This window comes from Microcebus murinus, chromosome 2, assembly GCF_040939455.1.
Source record: "Microcebus murinus isolate Inina chromosome 2, M.murinus_Inina_mat1.0, whole genome shotgun sequence".
Taxonomy (NCBI): Eukaryota; Metazoa; Chordata; class Mammalia; order Primates; family Cheirogaleidae; genus Microcebus; species Microcebus murinus.
In genome coordinates this window covers 122,338,180-122,355,531 of record NC_134105.1, presented here as the reverse complement: position 1 = coordinate 122,355,531, position 17,352 = coordinate 122,338,180, and the positions used below count along the sequence as shown (strand labels likewise).

Sequence of the window (17,352 nt, the reverse complement as noted above, 5' to 3'; positions counted from 1 at the left end):
TCACATGTGTTATTTTTAATTCTAATAACAACTGTGCAAGAAAGATAACATCATCCTCACTCCTGCAGAGGAGTACACAGAGGTTCCCAGGAGTAAGTGGCATTGTATTTGAACCCAAGAGGATGTCATTCTTCCTGTTATGTCAGTTGCTACTTTGAGTTGTTTTTTCAAAACCTCAGACTACCTAAGTCCTCAGAAATTCTTCCTTTAATAAAAAGCATCTTATTATAGAAGTCAGGCATCATTTGTAAGAATGAAAAAGCAGGACCCCCAGACAAAGGCAAATAAACTCAGTAGGCATATAAAAAAGGACACTTGATTGTTCTTTAAAAACAAACAAACAACATTTCTTTCACAATAAAGAAAAGTAGTATTGTTAGAAATAGCTCTCTTAAATTATTTTTTTAGACATCATGGGGAGGGGAGAAGAGTTTGGAAATTAGGGGTTTCTCACATTGAGAGGAGTAACTTATTTTCTATTTAAAAGGAAAATTAACCCAAACATATACCAGGGGTAAAAAAGACAGACTACAGCAAACATGGTGATGCAGGGTGTATCACTGCAAACTTGGAGTAGATAAATTGGTGGCATTTCTTTCTCTATTTCTTGCTAGCTGTGCAATATTAGACAGGTTATTCAACAACATCTGCTGTGTCTGTAAAATAAAGACAAAATCTTCCTTTCCTGGCTTATTGGTTTGTGATGAAATTCAAATAAAATTATATATATATGAAATATATATATGATTTGGAAGATAATAAAGTGTTATCCAAATGTAAGGTAACATTTTTTATTATAAAGAATGAAGTCATTGGAAGCAGACTAAGAAAATGATGCAGTCTAATTCGCTGCTGTGAAGTCTCGCCAGATACAGAGGCGTCTGAAATGTGATCGCGCGCAGGGATTGCCGTGAAATAGGCGAGCGCCGTGTACTAAGCAAACGAGCCGTGCTCCAGATAGGTGTGCTTGCACTTGAAACATTTACCGTGCTGGCATTTTACTTTGTAACAGTGGGATTGCCTGGGCTGCGCGTTACAGATGAGTGTTCCAAGGCAGGCCAGCCCTTCTGAAGGGTGGAACCTATGCTGGTTAAGTGATTCTTAAAGACACCCACATTTAAGATTGAGTACAGTATGTAACAACCCCAAGATAAGTAAATTTGAATTATGAGGATTTTACTCAATGTAGAGTTTCATTTAATACAACTGCTTTGTTTTATAGGACGTTTCTTCTTGTTTACAAGAACGAAGTTAGATTTCCTACCCCTCATGAGCCACTGAGTGCCACAAATGATGGGCATGGGGAGATCACTGGTGGTTGGTGCATAGTCTCATTTTAAAAGCACCAAGTATATAAAGGCAATCATCTCATCATCATTTCCTTTGCTTCCGTGACTTTTCTTGTTCTTCTTTTACAATAAAGTTTCAATTTCCTGAATACTGAGTGCCCCTTGCAAGCTTTGTAAGTGATACTCTTCCACACCTATGCAAGAACTGAGAGCACAGGTAACAGCTTGTTTTTCTATTCTGTGATAATTAGTGTTAATTATTAGATTAACCCCTTGATTTTCTTTTGGTATCAAGAATATTAATTTGGGGTTCAGGAACACATAAAAATGTTGTTAATTATGTTTTCAACTTTTGAAATTCTGACTGCTGGTTGTTTTTTTTTTTTCAGGAACAAATTACTCTCACAAGGTGAGGATAAGGCTCCTTTTCAACTTACCTCAATTCTTCCCCTACATTTTGAAAACTTAACTACTTCACTTTTTTTCACATAGAAATTCAGCACAAATTCTCAAGAGTTGCACTAAAGCAATCATGCCCCTAACAATACGGCCCACTGCGACCAGCCACATGGTTCAGTTGTGCCCCTAAGGCATTAAGAGCAGGGCATGTCATTACAAATGAGAAGACGCAGACACAGGTGAGGGAGACATCCCACCCTGAATAAGAATGGCAACTGATCAAGAAACTTCCCACGCACCAAGCAAGTTAAATTCTATCCATATTATCGTTACCCGATACCCATATTAACTTAATGAGATAGGTATTGTTCTCATTTCACATGTGAGGAAGTGGACGCATGATGCAGCACATTTCCTGAGGTTATGCAGTTGGTAATACGTTGGTGAATAACAGAGTTTATGAGTAAAATCTCAGCTTTTAAAAGAAATACATTTTTAATTCCAAGACCAATCATGTTCCTCTAACATTATGATAATCTTCAAAATCATGCCTGGACAACCTACGTCCAAAACCAAGAATTTACTGACCAGACCATGACAAATGCAATGATACAAATGATCATGTTTGATGTACAGCTTAGGGAGAAGTAAGTCTTCTACATTTTCTTTCTGAGGTGGGGAACTTGAAATGGACAAGGATATTCCAGCAACTGTACCCAGTTGGAGTAGAAAATATACATTTACTTCTGAAGTAGAAAATGGTGTTAGAACAATTGCTAGAGCAATTTCTTTGCTTGTTCACTAGATCCTCAAACTTTTTAGACAGGGGCCAGTTCACTGTCCCTCAGACTGTTGGAGGGCCGGACTATAGTTTTAAAAAAACTATGAACAAATTCCTATGCACACTGCACACATCTTATTTTGAAGTAAAAAAACAAACCAGCAAAAACACTCTCATGTGGCCTGTGGGCTGCAGTTTGAGGATGCCTGCACTAGATGTTCGATTGACACAAAGTGTCAGGCATGGAAAAAGGCACCAGGTATGTGAACATAAACAAAATGCTATGGAATAAAGGCAAAAAGACAATAATGATTTGTAGCAGACTGACATATATTTTCCTAGTTTAAGAATTAAATTTAGTAATGCACATGCTCTGCCCAGAGCATTTAAAAGTAATATGTTCCAGACAAGGCCCCTGTTGCCTTGAGGCATAACAAAAACAAGGTGTTGCCTAGAGGTATAACAAAGGACCTGAGTTGCAAGAGCTACCCTGCCCCACGGCATTGGGAGTCTTGTGGCCACATGATAAACACATTGCTCCTGTGAATACTGCGTATACCCCATAAGATGGCTGGTTAGTCAATGATGGGTAAGACTCCTCAAGGGAGGGGCGACCTAAGCCAGGCACAGCTGCTGGGGTTCAGCAGAAGATCTTAGGGGATCACCCTAAGAAAAGCTGGGAATGAGAAATGCCCCCTGTGACTTGCCTTGCCCATCCTTGCTAAACTCGGTCCATGATCTATGCCTAGCACCACCTGGAAACCTTGAGCCAGGGGATAGCTGCCTCCCTAAGATTATGTATTCCGGAATATATGGCCATTGCTGCAATGCCTGAGTGGTTACATATAAGGAACTAACTTTAATTTTTAGAGTATAAAAATAAAACTGACCTGGTGTATTATTACTCGAGTCAACTATTTGTATGTGTGTCTGCGTTTTTCTTTGTGTTCTGCGTTTGTGTTTTGTGTTCTGTGTTCATCCTCTGTCCTGTAAATGGACTACAACAATGATTTCCTTAAAGGATAGTTGAAAAAAAGAAGGCTTTAATACAATAGAAAGTGGTTTTCCAGGGTGGAAGTGGTCAAGTCTCTACAATTGGTATCCCTGCTGTCTTCAGGAAGACAAACAAATTGTCCTTTCCTGTATATTCCCTTTGAAATGCAGGGTGGACAAAATCCCACTTACTGGAAGGCATGCGCTTGGGCCTCACAAACCCGACATCCCCTCGCTTTTCCCACTGGGTGCCTTGTGGGGGATGGTGAAGTAGATACAGAAGGATCTGCTTCAGTTTACGTCCCAAGAGAAAGAAAAGGCTCTTGCATGTCCAAGTTTCTCTCCTTTTGGCTGCTTATAGAGAAAGACAAGTCTTTCATCGTAGCAAGTTGAGTTTATGGGGCTGAAAGAAAGGAGCTAGACCATCTGCACACCAAGAAAATGAGGCAGAAATTCTGTCTCCAGGACACTGTCATGCTGGCTACTGCAGTTTAGCCAAACCTTAACAACTGACTAGCGAGGGAAACTAAACGTCTGGGAAGGCCAGGTGTTTTTCTAGTGTTCTCTTTCTCCCTCCAACGGAGTCCTCACCCTGCCCTTGGACTTGTGCTGTGCTCCATCTCCACGCAGAGCTCAGCATCCTCAGAGGGGCATGTGACACCCAGCAGGATCTGGTCCGCCTACGCCCCAGCTCACCCTTCTACCACAACCTGTCCTCCTCACTACCATACATACCCTGCTTCCAGCCAACGGGAACTTTCACTGTTCTTTACCCTCTAGAATGTTCCTTTGGATCATAGTTTGAGACCCAGAGGAAAAGCTTTTTGGTGAGTTCACTGATCATTCCCCAACTCCCAGCAGGCTCCAGAGCCGAAGAGCTGCTTCCTCTCCAGGGTCCCCACAGCACTTCTGCCACAACCACGCATTCCCCATGTTGCTTATGCCACACATCTGTTTTCACAGCCAGGTGGTAGGTCCCTTAAACAGAGGGACTGCCACTTTCCATCTCCATATTCCAGCACTCAACACAGTAAGCTGAATAGATGTCTATTGAATGAATGAATGGCTGAATGAACAGGGTCTTGCTAGTTTTCATCCCTCACCCTTAGTCACAGTGCTTCTTTCCCGACCCTCCTGCCTTGACACAAACGCCAGGGGGGAATAAAGCACAACTAGCCTGTGAGGAAAAAGGGGAGAATGGAGAATAATTTTTGACTGAATGTGGTATATCTCTAGAGTCCATCTTTTGGCCATTCTACAGGAATAGTCTTGCAAGAATTTTGTTAAATAATCTAATAAAGCAATAAAGCTCCCAGGCTTTCTGATGTCCCCACCCTCCACCATTCTAAGAAGAAACAACTAACCTACAACAGGATCTCCTCCATTTAGGTGTTGCATAGTCTTTTCTTTCTCCTTTTAATTTATCCATTTCACAAATATGTATTAAGCACTTACTGTGTGCTAGGCACCATTTTAGGATCTGGAGATATAATAATGAACAGATAATCCCTCACTGAGTTTTTATACTAATGATAGAAAGAGACAATACATAAGATAAATAAGTAAAATAAACAATACTCTTGGGAACAGATCCTAAAGAGAAAAAAGGGAGACAGAATGTGTTAGGGGAGTTAAAATTTTAGACAGAATAGCTAAAGAAGGCCTTCCTGACATTCGAGTAAAAGTCTGAAAAAGCAAAGGAGAAGAGCTTCCAGATACCTGGACAAAGGTTCCGAGGTGTGAGTGTGCTCAGGAAATCGCCATCAGCCACTGAGGCAGGCGCAAGGTGAGCCAGGGAAGGCTGTGGGAGGTGGCATTGGAAGGTACAGGTGGTCCCTGCAGGGAAGGAGGCTGTACAACTAAGAATTCATGTTCTGGAAGAGCCAGATGAGCAGACGTGGATATCAATGACAGTTCTGAAGGAGGCTGGCCGAAGGGACCATGACCCCAGAGCTAGAGTGTTAAGGAGCAAGGGGAGGGTGTGTGCCAAGGGTCAGAAGATGATAACAACATTGAGGGTGGTGTTTTCTGCTGCTGACATTAGATTCAAATGCAGTTGGCCTTAGCAGAGAGGAAGGGAAAATGGTTTGGAAGTGGCGAGCGGAGGGGGAGCCTACCTGTCTCACAGGCCCATGGGTAGGAGAGGCGTGAGAGAGAAAGCAGTGACCAGAGAGCTCTGCAGGGAGCAGAGTCCTCAGGAAACACCCAGGCTCCGGGCAGAGAGCAAGCCCAGAGCAGACGCTGCCACCCAGCCTAGAGGATTCTGCTGATGGCTGACTCTGAGTAGCAGAAGGCTCAGGGAAAGGACTGCAGGTTTGGGAAGGCAGGAGAGAAGGAGATGGAGACCGGAAAGGCCGTCCTCTTCTTACTCAGTTCCTGTGCTCACTCTCCCATATGCAGTTTCATTTTCACCTTTTCTAATCCATCCTTTCCTTTCCGCCCTTCTCTCATCTGCACACACTTCTTTGGCTCATCCTAACACTTTCTGTCCTATTTTTCATTACTAGTAATTTTCCTCTTTCATTTTGCTTCCTGCTTTTACTACCTCTGAGCCTTCCTTCTGTTTTATCTTTCAACCTTTCCTTTCGATGTGGCCATTTTTTCCTCAAGCTTTCCTCTTTCTTCTTGTTGAAGTTTAATCCTTCTCTCTAGGAATGATCCATGTGGCAAGCATGTGCTTGCTTTAAGGATGTTCCAAAAGCCTTGGAAATTGCCCCAGAGAATATCTTGTTGGCTGAGAGTTGCTCATCAGCCTTACACCTTTGGCCGGTAAAAATGACCCTTTCTCACCTGGACTTTGACAGGCTTCATCCAGTGCTCCAGAGTGTCCACAGTGGTGTTCTCAGGCAGCGTCACGGGGTCACTGGGGGGGATTATACACGACGGGGAGCACACCGCACCTGAAGGGACAGAAATTTACAGCAGAGACTTCAACTTCCCAGACCTTAGTCTTTTTCATCCTGGAATCAATAGCTTTGAATCTCCAAGAGGAATTTCTCTCGAATTGCATCATCACATTATGATGGTTACAGGTAGGGATGGCATTCCTCTACAGTGTACCTACAGGAATAATTTCACACTGATTGGCAGAGACCTACTGCCCCAAGCGCCTTCCCCTTGCTTCAAGTATGGTGTCCTCTGTCAGGTCCAATATAAGCCCCCTGGCCAGGATCCCTGAATCTCTGCATGACGCAGCTATGGAAAGATTAACTTTTGGTCCAGCAGACCTCCACAACCCCACTCCAGGACTCTAGCTAGTCAAAGTCTATCCTAATTGGCTAATGCCTTTTTAGTATATGTAATGCCATATACTAAATGTGTCGTGTCCCATATACTATATGTCCTGCTTATGTGATCTTCTGGAACCTCATAATTGCACCAACAACTATGTAAGAACTTGACTAGCTGGGGCAAAATGGCTCAGAAATTATGAAATTGCCCCAGGGATTATCCTCTCTGTTACTGCACTGAAGGTCATTACATTGACAACTAAGAAACCCATGTCATTAAAAGAAGCAACAGAAAATCAGAAGCAGAGACTTTGGGCATATGTTGGTCTCTTGAAGGAAAATCTTGCTCTGTTGCCTTGAATGTCTCCCAAAGTTCTATTCAAACAAAACACACTGTCCGGGTTCTCTATGTTCTCATCTATAGATTTAATGATTTCCAAGTTCTTTTCAGCTCTCAGTATGTTTCTACGTTTTTCAATGACTTTTAAAGTAAAAAGAACCACATCTCTCTTAAGGACTCTGGATATGTGAGTATACGATATTTTCATGCAGAAATTAGAGACTTGGAGGATGAGAATCTGTTCACGAAGCACCACTCAAGGGGTGTATCTGAGACCCCTGATACTGCACGCCTGACTGCAGGACGTCACAGTGCAAACAGCACCTTGAAGCTGGTAAACAGCCATTACAGTGACCAGTGAGCTTTCCCATGGACTCAACTTATACTCACTGGCATTACACAAGTTAGACTGTCCTACAAAATTACTCCTTGCCAGTGCAGTTTGGAATTTAGAAGCAATCTCACAAGGTGTGTACCAACTGCAACTCTTCTGTATGATGCTTCGGGCCAGCCAGGGCCAAGTTGAGTTAGCTCTGGCCACAAAGACCTTTAGTTGTGATTACTTGAATAAGAAGTTGTCCACAGGCTTTGGAGCCTAGTTGCTTGTAGATAAAGAATGGCTGAAGAAGAACAATGCATGCTAGTGTCATCTCAAATTGTCCCTTCCAGGAACTCTCCACTCCAAAAAGAACCACAGAGAGAATGGAAGAGCCCAGCATGTATGCCATTGTGGAAATCCTGCCACAAATCCATCCACTCTCAGCCCTGCAAATTTGCCCTCAATTTCATTTTTAATGCAGCAGCTAAGAGGCAACTTGGATTTCCATACACTCTTAGGACAGAACAGTGTATCTGATTCAAAATCCAGCCAGATCTAATAAAAGGATGACCTGAGAACAGACTTCAACATTCCTTCCCATCCTTACCAATCCCATATCCTTGTTCACACTTGTATTCCACTAAATTCAGCTCTGAAGGGGGTGGTGGGCATTCCCCTTGCAGGTTCTCACACAACTTGAACTCCTGGGTCCACAGTCCCTCTTTAGTGCAGAGGATGGGAAGCTAGAATATCCAAAGGAAAGAACATCTTCATTACTGTTTTGTTAACTTTGTTGAGAGTGGGGGGAAAAAGTGGTCTGATTAAATGGTAGTGTTCTCCAACTTCTAGAACCTGGACTAAAAGACATCATTGAAACAAACTATGCTGTCATTGGCAGGAAAAAAATAAAGCTAAGACAATTCTTTGCTTTGTCCATGTGAAGAAATCATGAACAATTTTACCATTAACGAAATTTATTAGCAATGTATTCTCCTTTGGATATAAGGATATAATGCGCTATCAACCATAGCCCATGTATTCTGAGCTATTTTGGGAAATTTTTTTCCCAGATGGTATTGTTTTGCATTGATTCATCCCTGCTATTACACAAATGCTACATGTGGCAAATCCCAGATTTTTTTCAAGATGAATTTCACCAAGTGAAACCAATTCATAATTTTCCTAAAGGTGTATGTTTGCCTTCCTGCTTGAGTGGACTCACCATAGTTGCTTTTGATCTCACCAAATTTCTAGTCCCTTTCTCTACATGTTTGCTAGTTTGTGTAACTCTTGGCTTCATACCCCTGATAATTGCAAAGTATGCTCCATCTAGAACACAGAGAGTAGCACAAATGCACAAAACCCAAGAAAGTAATATTTTAGAAATGTATTAATAGATAACCCTCCCTTCATCTGTCCAACTCCTGGTCCCTGAACCAATCAGTGCAAACAGACGTGTTTGATTTCTCAGGGGTCTCATTTTATGGCATGTTCTTTTCACATCTGTTCTGCAGTGCTTACCTTGGAGTGCTGGACACTAAGATAAAGACACGAGCCAGGGGAGAAATCAAGGTCATTGATCTTTGCCTAGGAAGTCTGCTTGACTTCCTGTCTCATGTATGTGTGTGGTGCTTGAGAAGATTCTAAAATAAAATTGATTTTAGTCACACAACCACGATAAGACTGTGGTTTTCATTTGAGACCTCTTGTGCCAAAAATTCTAGGGAGGATAATAGTCAAATAGCATTTTCAGCTTTGCTGAGGAATTTGTGTTTCTGTTCAGGACTCTGTTCTACTAAAAAAATCATAATGCTAGCATTCCTAGCCAACGTATGTCAGTGGCCATGCATGAGAGGAGATCATATTGACAAATCAGGATCCTGGCATTTTTTGGAACGTGCCCAGGTACCCTACCCATTGAGTTCTTCTTATCTCAGAGGAAGTTCTGAGGAGGGTGCATTCCAAAAACGTGGTATCTTCTGAATTTCTTATCAAATAATAGCAACACCCTGGTTTGTATCCTATCTTAGTAACTCTCTACCTGTTAGGATTCTTTCAGATTATTTCTACTCAACATTCTTGGATTGACTATCAAGATTAGAGCACAGCATGATCCAAAACAGAGTTCAAGAAGTCTTCCTCACCTTTTCACTTTCCTTGTTACAGTTAAGCACACACTGGCTGTCCAGGTTGAAGCCATTGGTACATTCATACATGCCTTCAAACACAGGAGAAGGGGGCTCGCACACCACAGGGGTGCAGCTGCCCTGCTCCCAGACTCCACCTTCCAGGCATTGTATCTTCAAGAACTTGCTGATAAGACATAAAGCAAAATTAGCTCATCAGACTCCTTCAAGGAGGCCACCAGAGAAGACTCGATCCTCAGCAATTATGACAAGAATATGTAAACAGGCAGGCGAAGATGGTTCTTATTAGCCAAATGTCCCACTGACCCAGTCTAAGTCATGGCTAAAAATAATTACGTTCATTTATTAGTGTTGATAGTAGTAGGTGCTGTGTAGAAATATCTGATATTACTCTCAGGAGGGTTTGATAAACAGTGCAGCATCTAGATTGTTTATAGTCAGGTTTTCTTTGAGATTTTCATCTCAAAAGAAAAAGGAGCACAAATGCACAAAACCTTTTGGAAATGCACAAAACCTTTTGCACAAGACCTTTTTGGAAAAAGGTCTCACATTTAAGTATACTGGGAAAATGCCTGGTAGCGTGGAATATAAAAAAGGTTACCACACATTCAGGGTGCTAATCAGAAGTGATTTAAGGATCATCAGTGTGATAAAGCAACATAATTGATAAAGTTGCTAATATTTATTGATTCCTCAGAGAGAGGAGAAGGAATATGACCTTTCTTTTAAAACAGAGACTCTTAACCTAACTTTCAAAGGACAATAATCTCCCTGAGATTACCATAACTGTTTCGTTTGTTTACAAGTTAATTTCTACTCGGAAAGAAAGCATTCAGACCTTCCGCCAGATTCTCGCAGCAGACGTGACTCAGTCCTGCCCTGGAAGAACTGTCCCTCCTTCTCATGGACAGGCAGGACCCCATCCAGAGAGCCTGCCTCTGGTGTACTCTGGAGTCACTGGAATTAGTGCTTTTGCTACTGTGAATTCCATTCCACTCCCCTTTTTACTCACTGTAACTTGACGATGCTTTCCATTTTGCTGTTTTTATGTATCCACTTCTAGTTTCAGAACACTCCTGGTTACAGACAAGCTGGTGATTCTAAAATATAAGTAACCCATTGGCCATTGACTCTCTCCATATGGCCTTAAATTGCCATTTTCTAGTGTCACAATGCCTCCTTTAAATTTAAATACGCTCACATCCCAACCGACTATTGTACAAGGCCTCCTGTGTTCCTCCCTAGTACTCTAATCTTACACTTGCGTAGCATTTATCACGTGGTCTCATAAATGTGCACATCTCTTTTTCCCACTAGATTGGAAGCTTCCAGAAGGCAGAGGCTATGTGGCATTCTTGTTTTCAAGTCCTAGGAATTAAAATAATATCTGGCTTATATTAGACATTAAATAAATATTTGCTGAATTGAATCACTGAACTGAAATTAACAGCATGGTAAGCATGCTGCAAGGCACATTTCATATGGTATTGAATTGATTTATTATAATCAATTCCTAATGAAATGATATTTTTACCCCCACTTTATAGATAAAGAAACACACTGAGAGATGTTAAGTAAGTTGTCCAAGACCTTACATCACTAAATGCATTTGACTTCAAATAATTTTAATAATAAAATATTTTAATAGTTTGACATATTTTAATAATATCTCCTTAGAAATAAGTGGAGTGTTTTATTTATTATTAAATAATTATTTAGATTTCATGCATTTATTTCCAGGAATATTGTAGAATAGAAATCTGATTTTTATGACTGGAATTCCTTAACATCATCGTCTATGTGGACATATACTTACTATGTATTAATAATAAATACCATTTTTAAGCTATGTTTCAGGTGTTTGACATGACAACTTACATACATTATTTTGTTGAATTCTCAGACAGCACTTAAAGGTACATGTGATTATCCACACTTCAGAGAAGGAGCCCAAGCCTGGGAGAGATAAAACTTTTCCAAACACCCAGAGTAAACCTGTAAGCAGGACATGGACCCGGGTCTGCCCACCACCAAACCCCGTGGAGCTTCTGCCGTGACAGGCTTACTGCTCCGGTGCGTGCGGAGCTTTAGTGACAGCACCTCACCCTACCCAACAGCAGATGCCCTGTGTCGAGATGCCGCGTGCACGGCGTGGCAAAGAAGTTCCACTTAACATTTTGGTACTGAGTGATGAATGCCATATGGATAAGCACACAAATCTTAGGACAGGCTCGAGGAGTTTCGACCTGTGGATACAGCTGGGTCACCACTGCCCAGATCAAGGTACAGAACATTTCCAGCCCCGAGAAGTCCCCTTGTGTTCCTTCCCAGGTAACTGGCCCCCACGACACACAGCGCCCTGCAGCCACACTCTTCTGACCTCCAGCGGCACGGGTGAGTTGTGCCTGTTCTTGGACTTTGCACAAATGGAATCGCACGCTGTGCACTGCTAGCTTATGGTTCCTTTCCTTGCACAAAGATGACATTTAAACACGCCTTCCCAGAGCTATTTCCAATGAAAGGTTTGCAGCTTTTTTTTTTTTTACTGTACCAAGGCTCATTTTTGCCCCTCTCCTAGATTGGATATTTTACTCTTCTTTCACACTGCAGAGTTTGTATCCTCCTGGGACTCTTCTTTCTACCACCTCTCACAGATAAGAACGCTTCCTACCTCTGCTGACCCGACACCCCCAGCTGGCGAGAGGGCACACCACGGACACCAGGGGAGAGGGGGGCTCTAAACCCTGCGCGTCAGCACGGTCATAAAGGAAAACCCCTGCTTGGCCACAATGATAATATTTTGACTTCATGTGGTGTTTTTCTCTGAATTGGTTGGAATACTTCGACCATGGAAACAGTCTTTCCTTTCCTTGCCCAGAGTAAAGAAGCGTTCAAGAATGCCGATTTCATGTATTTCCTTGCCAGTTTAACAGCCTAAGGGGTGAGGGTAGACACATCAAACTCGGATGGGGAGGAGTGAGTCTGGGTGTTTGGGAGGCTGCAAACCCCCTCGCAGGCGGGAGACGCCGGCAGAGGCAGGAGAGTGGCGGGCTCACACTGCTGCCCCGCACCGAGGGTGGCACTAGGGCAGGAGTGCGGAGAAGCTGGGGACAGTCCTGGTTCCCTGGGAGAGCCGATGTCCTCTCCACATCCACAGGGGTTCCTGTGCCCCTCAGCCCCATGGATCCTCCTTCCTCGCAGTTTCTTCTCCCTGGCAGGGAACATGGCCTTGAGCAGCCACCTCCCCAGCCTCTCCCGCCCGCGCCCGCCCGACGGTGGCGTGTAAGCCCCGCTCAGCCTCCTGCCGAGTGTTGTGTGCAGGCCCAGGGCCAGCAGGGCTGCCTCGTGCCGCCTGGAGCGCATGCCTGGCAGCCCCTACTCATGGGCAAGTCTTCAGGTCCCATCCATGTGATTTGGAACTTAAGTGCCATAGGGCGGTTCTGGCCATTTTGTTCCAAAACAGACCGTGATTGTGCCAGGAATTCAGAGCATCCTGGATTCTTCCCAGTTCCAGGAAATTTGGTTTCCCCATAGAGTCCCTGAAGGGGACTGAAGCCTAAATCTTGCCACCCATCCTGCTCAGGTTTCAGATGCTTAGTGTTAGGCACTGAGTGTTTGTGGTCCCTCCCCCACCACGCAGGTGGGGAAATCCTAACCCCCAATGTGACGGAATCAGGAGGTGGGGCCTTTGGGAGGTGATTAAGTCAGGAGGGGGGAGCCATCATGGTGGGGTCAGTGTTCTCACAAGAAGAGACACACGAGTCTGCCCTCTCTGTGCCCGGCTATGAGGACACAGCAGGAAGACAGCCGTGGGCGACCTGGAAGCAGGCCCGCACCAGATGAGGGGTCTGCCTGCACTGCGGTCTTGGACCTCTCCACCCCCAGAGCTGTGAGACATGAATACCTCCTGTTTAGACCATCCAGTCGGTGGGGTTCTGTCACAGCTCTGCAAGCTGACTGAGACCCAGCAGGACTTGGATTTCCAGTGGTGCTACAGCTGTGCGTTTCTTCCAGTTTGGTGAGGTTGAGGAGGGACAGTCTGAATTCTTCAGATAATTAGTGAAAACAATTCCTATAAACAGCATGAATCAAGAGACTCCTAAATGAGTAGACTTCCATTTTAAAGAATGATGGCATCGTATGCTAGACCAGTAAACACAGACAGGCCCTTACCAGAACAGAGATTCCAAGGCTTCTTTGATAGCCTGTGCCAAGCACCTTTCATATAGAACATTCTACCACTGTCTATCAGCACCCTGTGTCGTCTCCATGCCAGTGGAGCAAAGGATCTAAAGCATTTCATTTTATAAGCGGGAAATCACACATTAGTAACCTTGAGGCCATTTGCCCAATGTCACACAGCAAGCAAGTCATTGACAAAACCAAGAATAGATTTCAAAGTTTTCAAATCATAATAGAACACTTTGATCCTTTGACCAATGGTTTCCAAGTGACATTTGTAGAGCAGCCCCATCAGAATCACGTAGGAGCCATTTGAAAAACCTAGACTGCCAGGCCTACTGAACCCAATCTCCTGAGACTGGCCTACTACTCTGTATTCTTAAACTTTCAAGTAGTTTTTACGTGCAGCCATGTTGGAGAACTACTGAAATCTATGCTGCTTTTCCTTGCTAATGAAAATAAGCTGGGGGGGGGGGATGGATATATCCATACATAATGAGTGCAATGTGCACCAACTGGGGGATGGACACGCTTGAAGCTCTGACTTGAGGGGGGCAAGGGCAATATACGTAACGTTAACATTTGTACTCCTATAGTATGCTGAAAAACAAATCAAAGTTCTCACTTTAGCCTATGAGACTCCGTATGATCTGGCCCCAATTACTCCAGGCATTGAAGGGGATTCAATGCCACAATCCCCTTCTTTGAGGTACTTCACCCATCCCGGACTTAGACTCCCTAAGCTCAACCCGAGACCTTCCCTGCTGTAGGACAGGGCGCCATTCTCTCTGCTCACAGCAGCTTTCCATTTGCTCTTCTCCTGGCTGGTGGTTCCTTCTCTTTCTTCCTATCTAGGAAAAATTTTTGCCACCTCAAATAAAAATTATTTTATCCCCCTTTTTCTTTTGTAAGGTTTTTAAGTTTCTTTTTAAAGCATTTTTGTTCCTTTCATAGACTGCATATTCTGTAATTAATTTTGCTTATTGGTTTTACTCATTTATTGCCTGCACTGGAATGTGAGCCCTGCAAGGAAAACATCTCATTTGCTATGATATTCCCAGTGCCCAGCACCATGCCTGGGACACGACAGGTGCCAACAAACTTTGGTTCAGTGAATGTAGAAGTGTTTATTTATAGATAAGGCAAGTCAGGTTGCCTGGGGGTACCTAAGCGGTTAATGGCAGAGCAGGGGTTTGTACGATGGCGAGTCTGATGCCAGTTCCTACATCATGATGCAGAAGCATTGTGTTCCTAGAAATGGAGCTATCACATAGAACGGCCCTGAAAAGGAGATGTAAGGGAAAGAGGCAATTGCATATTTCCATTATATGGATTAGAAAACTGAAGCATTAATTAGTTAAATGTTTTGCCTGACACAGGGTCAGTTTTTGAACTGAAAATAAAAAGCCCCTTTACTCAGAGTATAGTCTGGTGAGCCATTACTCCTCCCAGTGTGGTACCCAGAGGGGCAGTACTAGAATCACCAGAAAGCTTGTTAGATGTAAATCTCAGGGTCCACTCCAAACTGACTCAATCAGAATCCACAGGTTAAGAAGATTCCCAAGTTTGAGAAGTACTGATGTAGACAATTTTAAAAGACATGGTCCTCTACCCAACCCCACACAGAATCAGCAGGACTTCCAAACCCATGCCAGTCTTCCTCTTAACAAACGGTGGACCTAGTTTCTCAAGCCAGTATCCAAAATGGGAGCAGGCAGCCTTCACACGTGACCAGTCCACAGCTGATCTCAGTTACTCTGCACGCTGGTATCCCAGGTCTCCCACGCCCTGCCGAGCCCTTTCTACCAGACAAGAAACTGCATCGGGAGGACCACCCAACCAGACATGCTGGCTTTGCTTTCCATTCTTCTCTGACTCAAGGAAACAAAATCCCTTATAAAGGTCTTCTCCCATGTAAAAGTAGATTCTCTCTGACAGAATGAGCAACTGCTAACTGCTGAAAGGTGTGGACTGTTCTACTTTTGTGTCCCACCCCTCACTTCTATCTTTAGACTGTCTGCGGCTGCATCTTAGGTCTCCAGATTGGCAGGTGCAATAACACCTGGTTATTTGGGGCTTCTTTTCTATCCTCCAGTGCTGCTGTCTTAATTGTCCATGCCACCCTTCCCAGACTCTCTCACTTCAAGTTCAGTGGCTCCCACTTTATCTCTTTCCATGAGTTTCTTGACCTTTCTTGCCCAGTCTCCACAGAGCAGACAGGGCTTTCTACCAAGTATCCTCAGGTTACTCCCTAAAGTAAAACCAACCTGATGTTTCTGCAATGCATGTGATTCAAATCCAAACATATACAATAGGCAACGGCATCATTCCACAAAACCCTAATATTGGTTTCTGTCAGTGCATGTTAGAGGAACTGGAGATTACATGGAAATATCAGGGTAAATGAGACCTGAAATAGAAAACATTTAAGAGGAGCCTCTTGCCTTCTCAATCTCTCACCATTCAATTATCTGTCCATTTATACATTCTTCAAAAAATATCCACTGAGAACCTAGGGTATTCCTGTTCATTACATTAGGTCCAGCCGTCATAGAAACAAATAGCAATACTATAATAGGGCCAGAATGCTGACCTGTGGGAGCGCAAGGAGGAGCCATCAACAATATCTGGAGACATGAAGGATATCGGGAAAGGAACACGCTGAGGGATCGTTATGTAGGGAGAGGGAGCGGGCCTGCTGGGGCAGAAACAGCCAGTCAGGAACTCAGGGCTGTGGCAGGCAGCACATGCTCAAAAGTCTTGGTCAGAAGCATAAGTGGAGAAGAGCGTGCAAACCCCCTCTCTCTCCTCCTCCTCTCCCCTCCACTTCCTTCCTTCCTCCCTTCCTCACTGGTCGTGGGGAAGAGTGAGAGCAGGTGAAGATCCTGAGGGAAGTCCAGAGGGACAAAATTCTTCCAGAAAAGGGCAAGAAACTGTACACATTCAATTTCAGAGGGCAGCTTCTCCCATTTGTAAGAAATTTTTTTGCCATTTCCACAGAATTTTCAGTATGAGAATTCCTGCAGGTATTGTTCTAGGACTGACCCCGGTCCGCCCAACTCAGACAGGTGTAGTGGAGAGTGCCCCAGGTCTACACACCCACCCACATCCTCACCTGGGAATTAACCTAGTCAACCACCGCATGCCACTGCTGCTCTTCGAGAGAGTAAAGTCCTTTGCGTGGCCCCTTGTCCAGAAGCCACGGGCATGACAAGACCTGAACCCACTGATATGTTCTCAGCACCCGTGGAAAGCTGCGGCACACCTAAGGACGTGGACCGTAGACAGGTGGATCCTAGATTTGCTCTCCTCTGACATCACACCGCTTGATATGAACTGGAAGTTTTCCTGATTAGTGCTGATTAGCATTTTCCTTGCCGGTATTCGCTGGCTGAAGGGGAGAGTCGGAAGTCACAGTGGCCCGGCAGGCTTTCAGTGGCTGCAGCGAGCGATCCCCACTCAGAAGGAAAGGTGGCAGAGTGGCTCACAGCAGGAGCTTTGGAGTCAGGAGACGCATGCCGGAGCTCCGGCCTTGGCTCTTAATCAATCTCTTACTTTAAATGAATGACTCAACCTCTCATCTTCAGTTTTCCTATCTGAAAAGTAGGGAGAGTCGTACATTCTTCACAGGGTGGTGAGAAGATTCTATGGGTCGGTGTATCTCAGCGAGTA

The 17,352-nt window shown here is 44.0% G+C and overlaps 1 protein-coding gene across 2 annotated transcripts in view; it reads right to left on the bottom strand.

The window, feature by feature from the left end:
• Positions 1-17,352, bottom strand: part of PAPPA2 (pappalysin 2) — a 311,166-nt gene that overhangs the window by 52,141 nt on the left and 241,673 nt on the right. For both annotated transcript variants that reach the window (XM_012765039.2, XM_012765040.2), the window contains exons 17-19: positions 9,496-9,664; positions 7,959-8,094; positions 6,253-6,362 (exon numbers count right to left, since the gene is read on the bottom strand). In XM_012765039.2, coding sequence (XP_012620493.2) covers positions 6,253-6,362; positions 7,959-8,094; positions 9,496-9,664 — 415 coding nt within the window. The remainder of the gene's footprint in view (positions 1-6,252; positions 6,363-7,958; positions 8,095-9,495; positions 9,665-17,352) is intronic.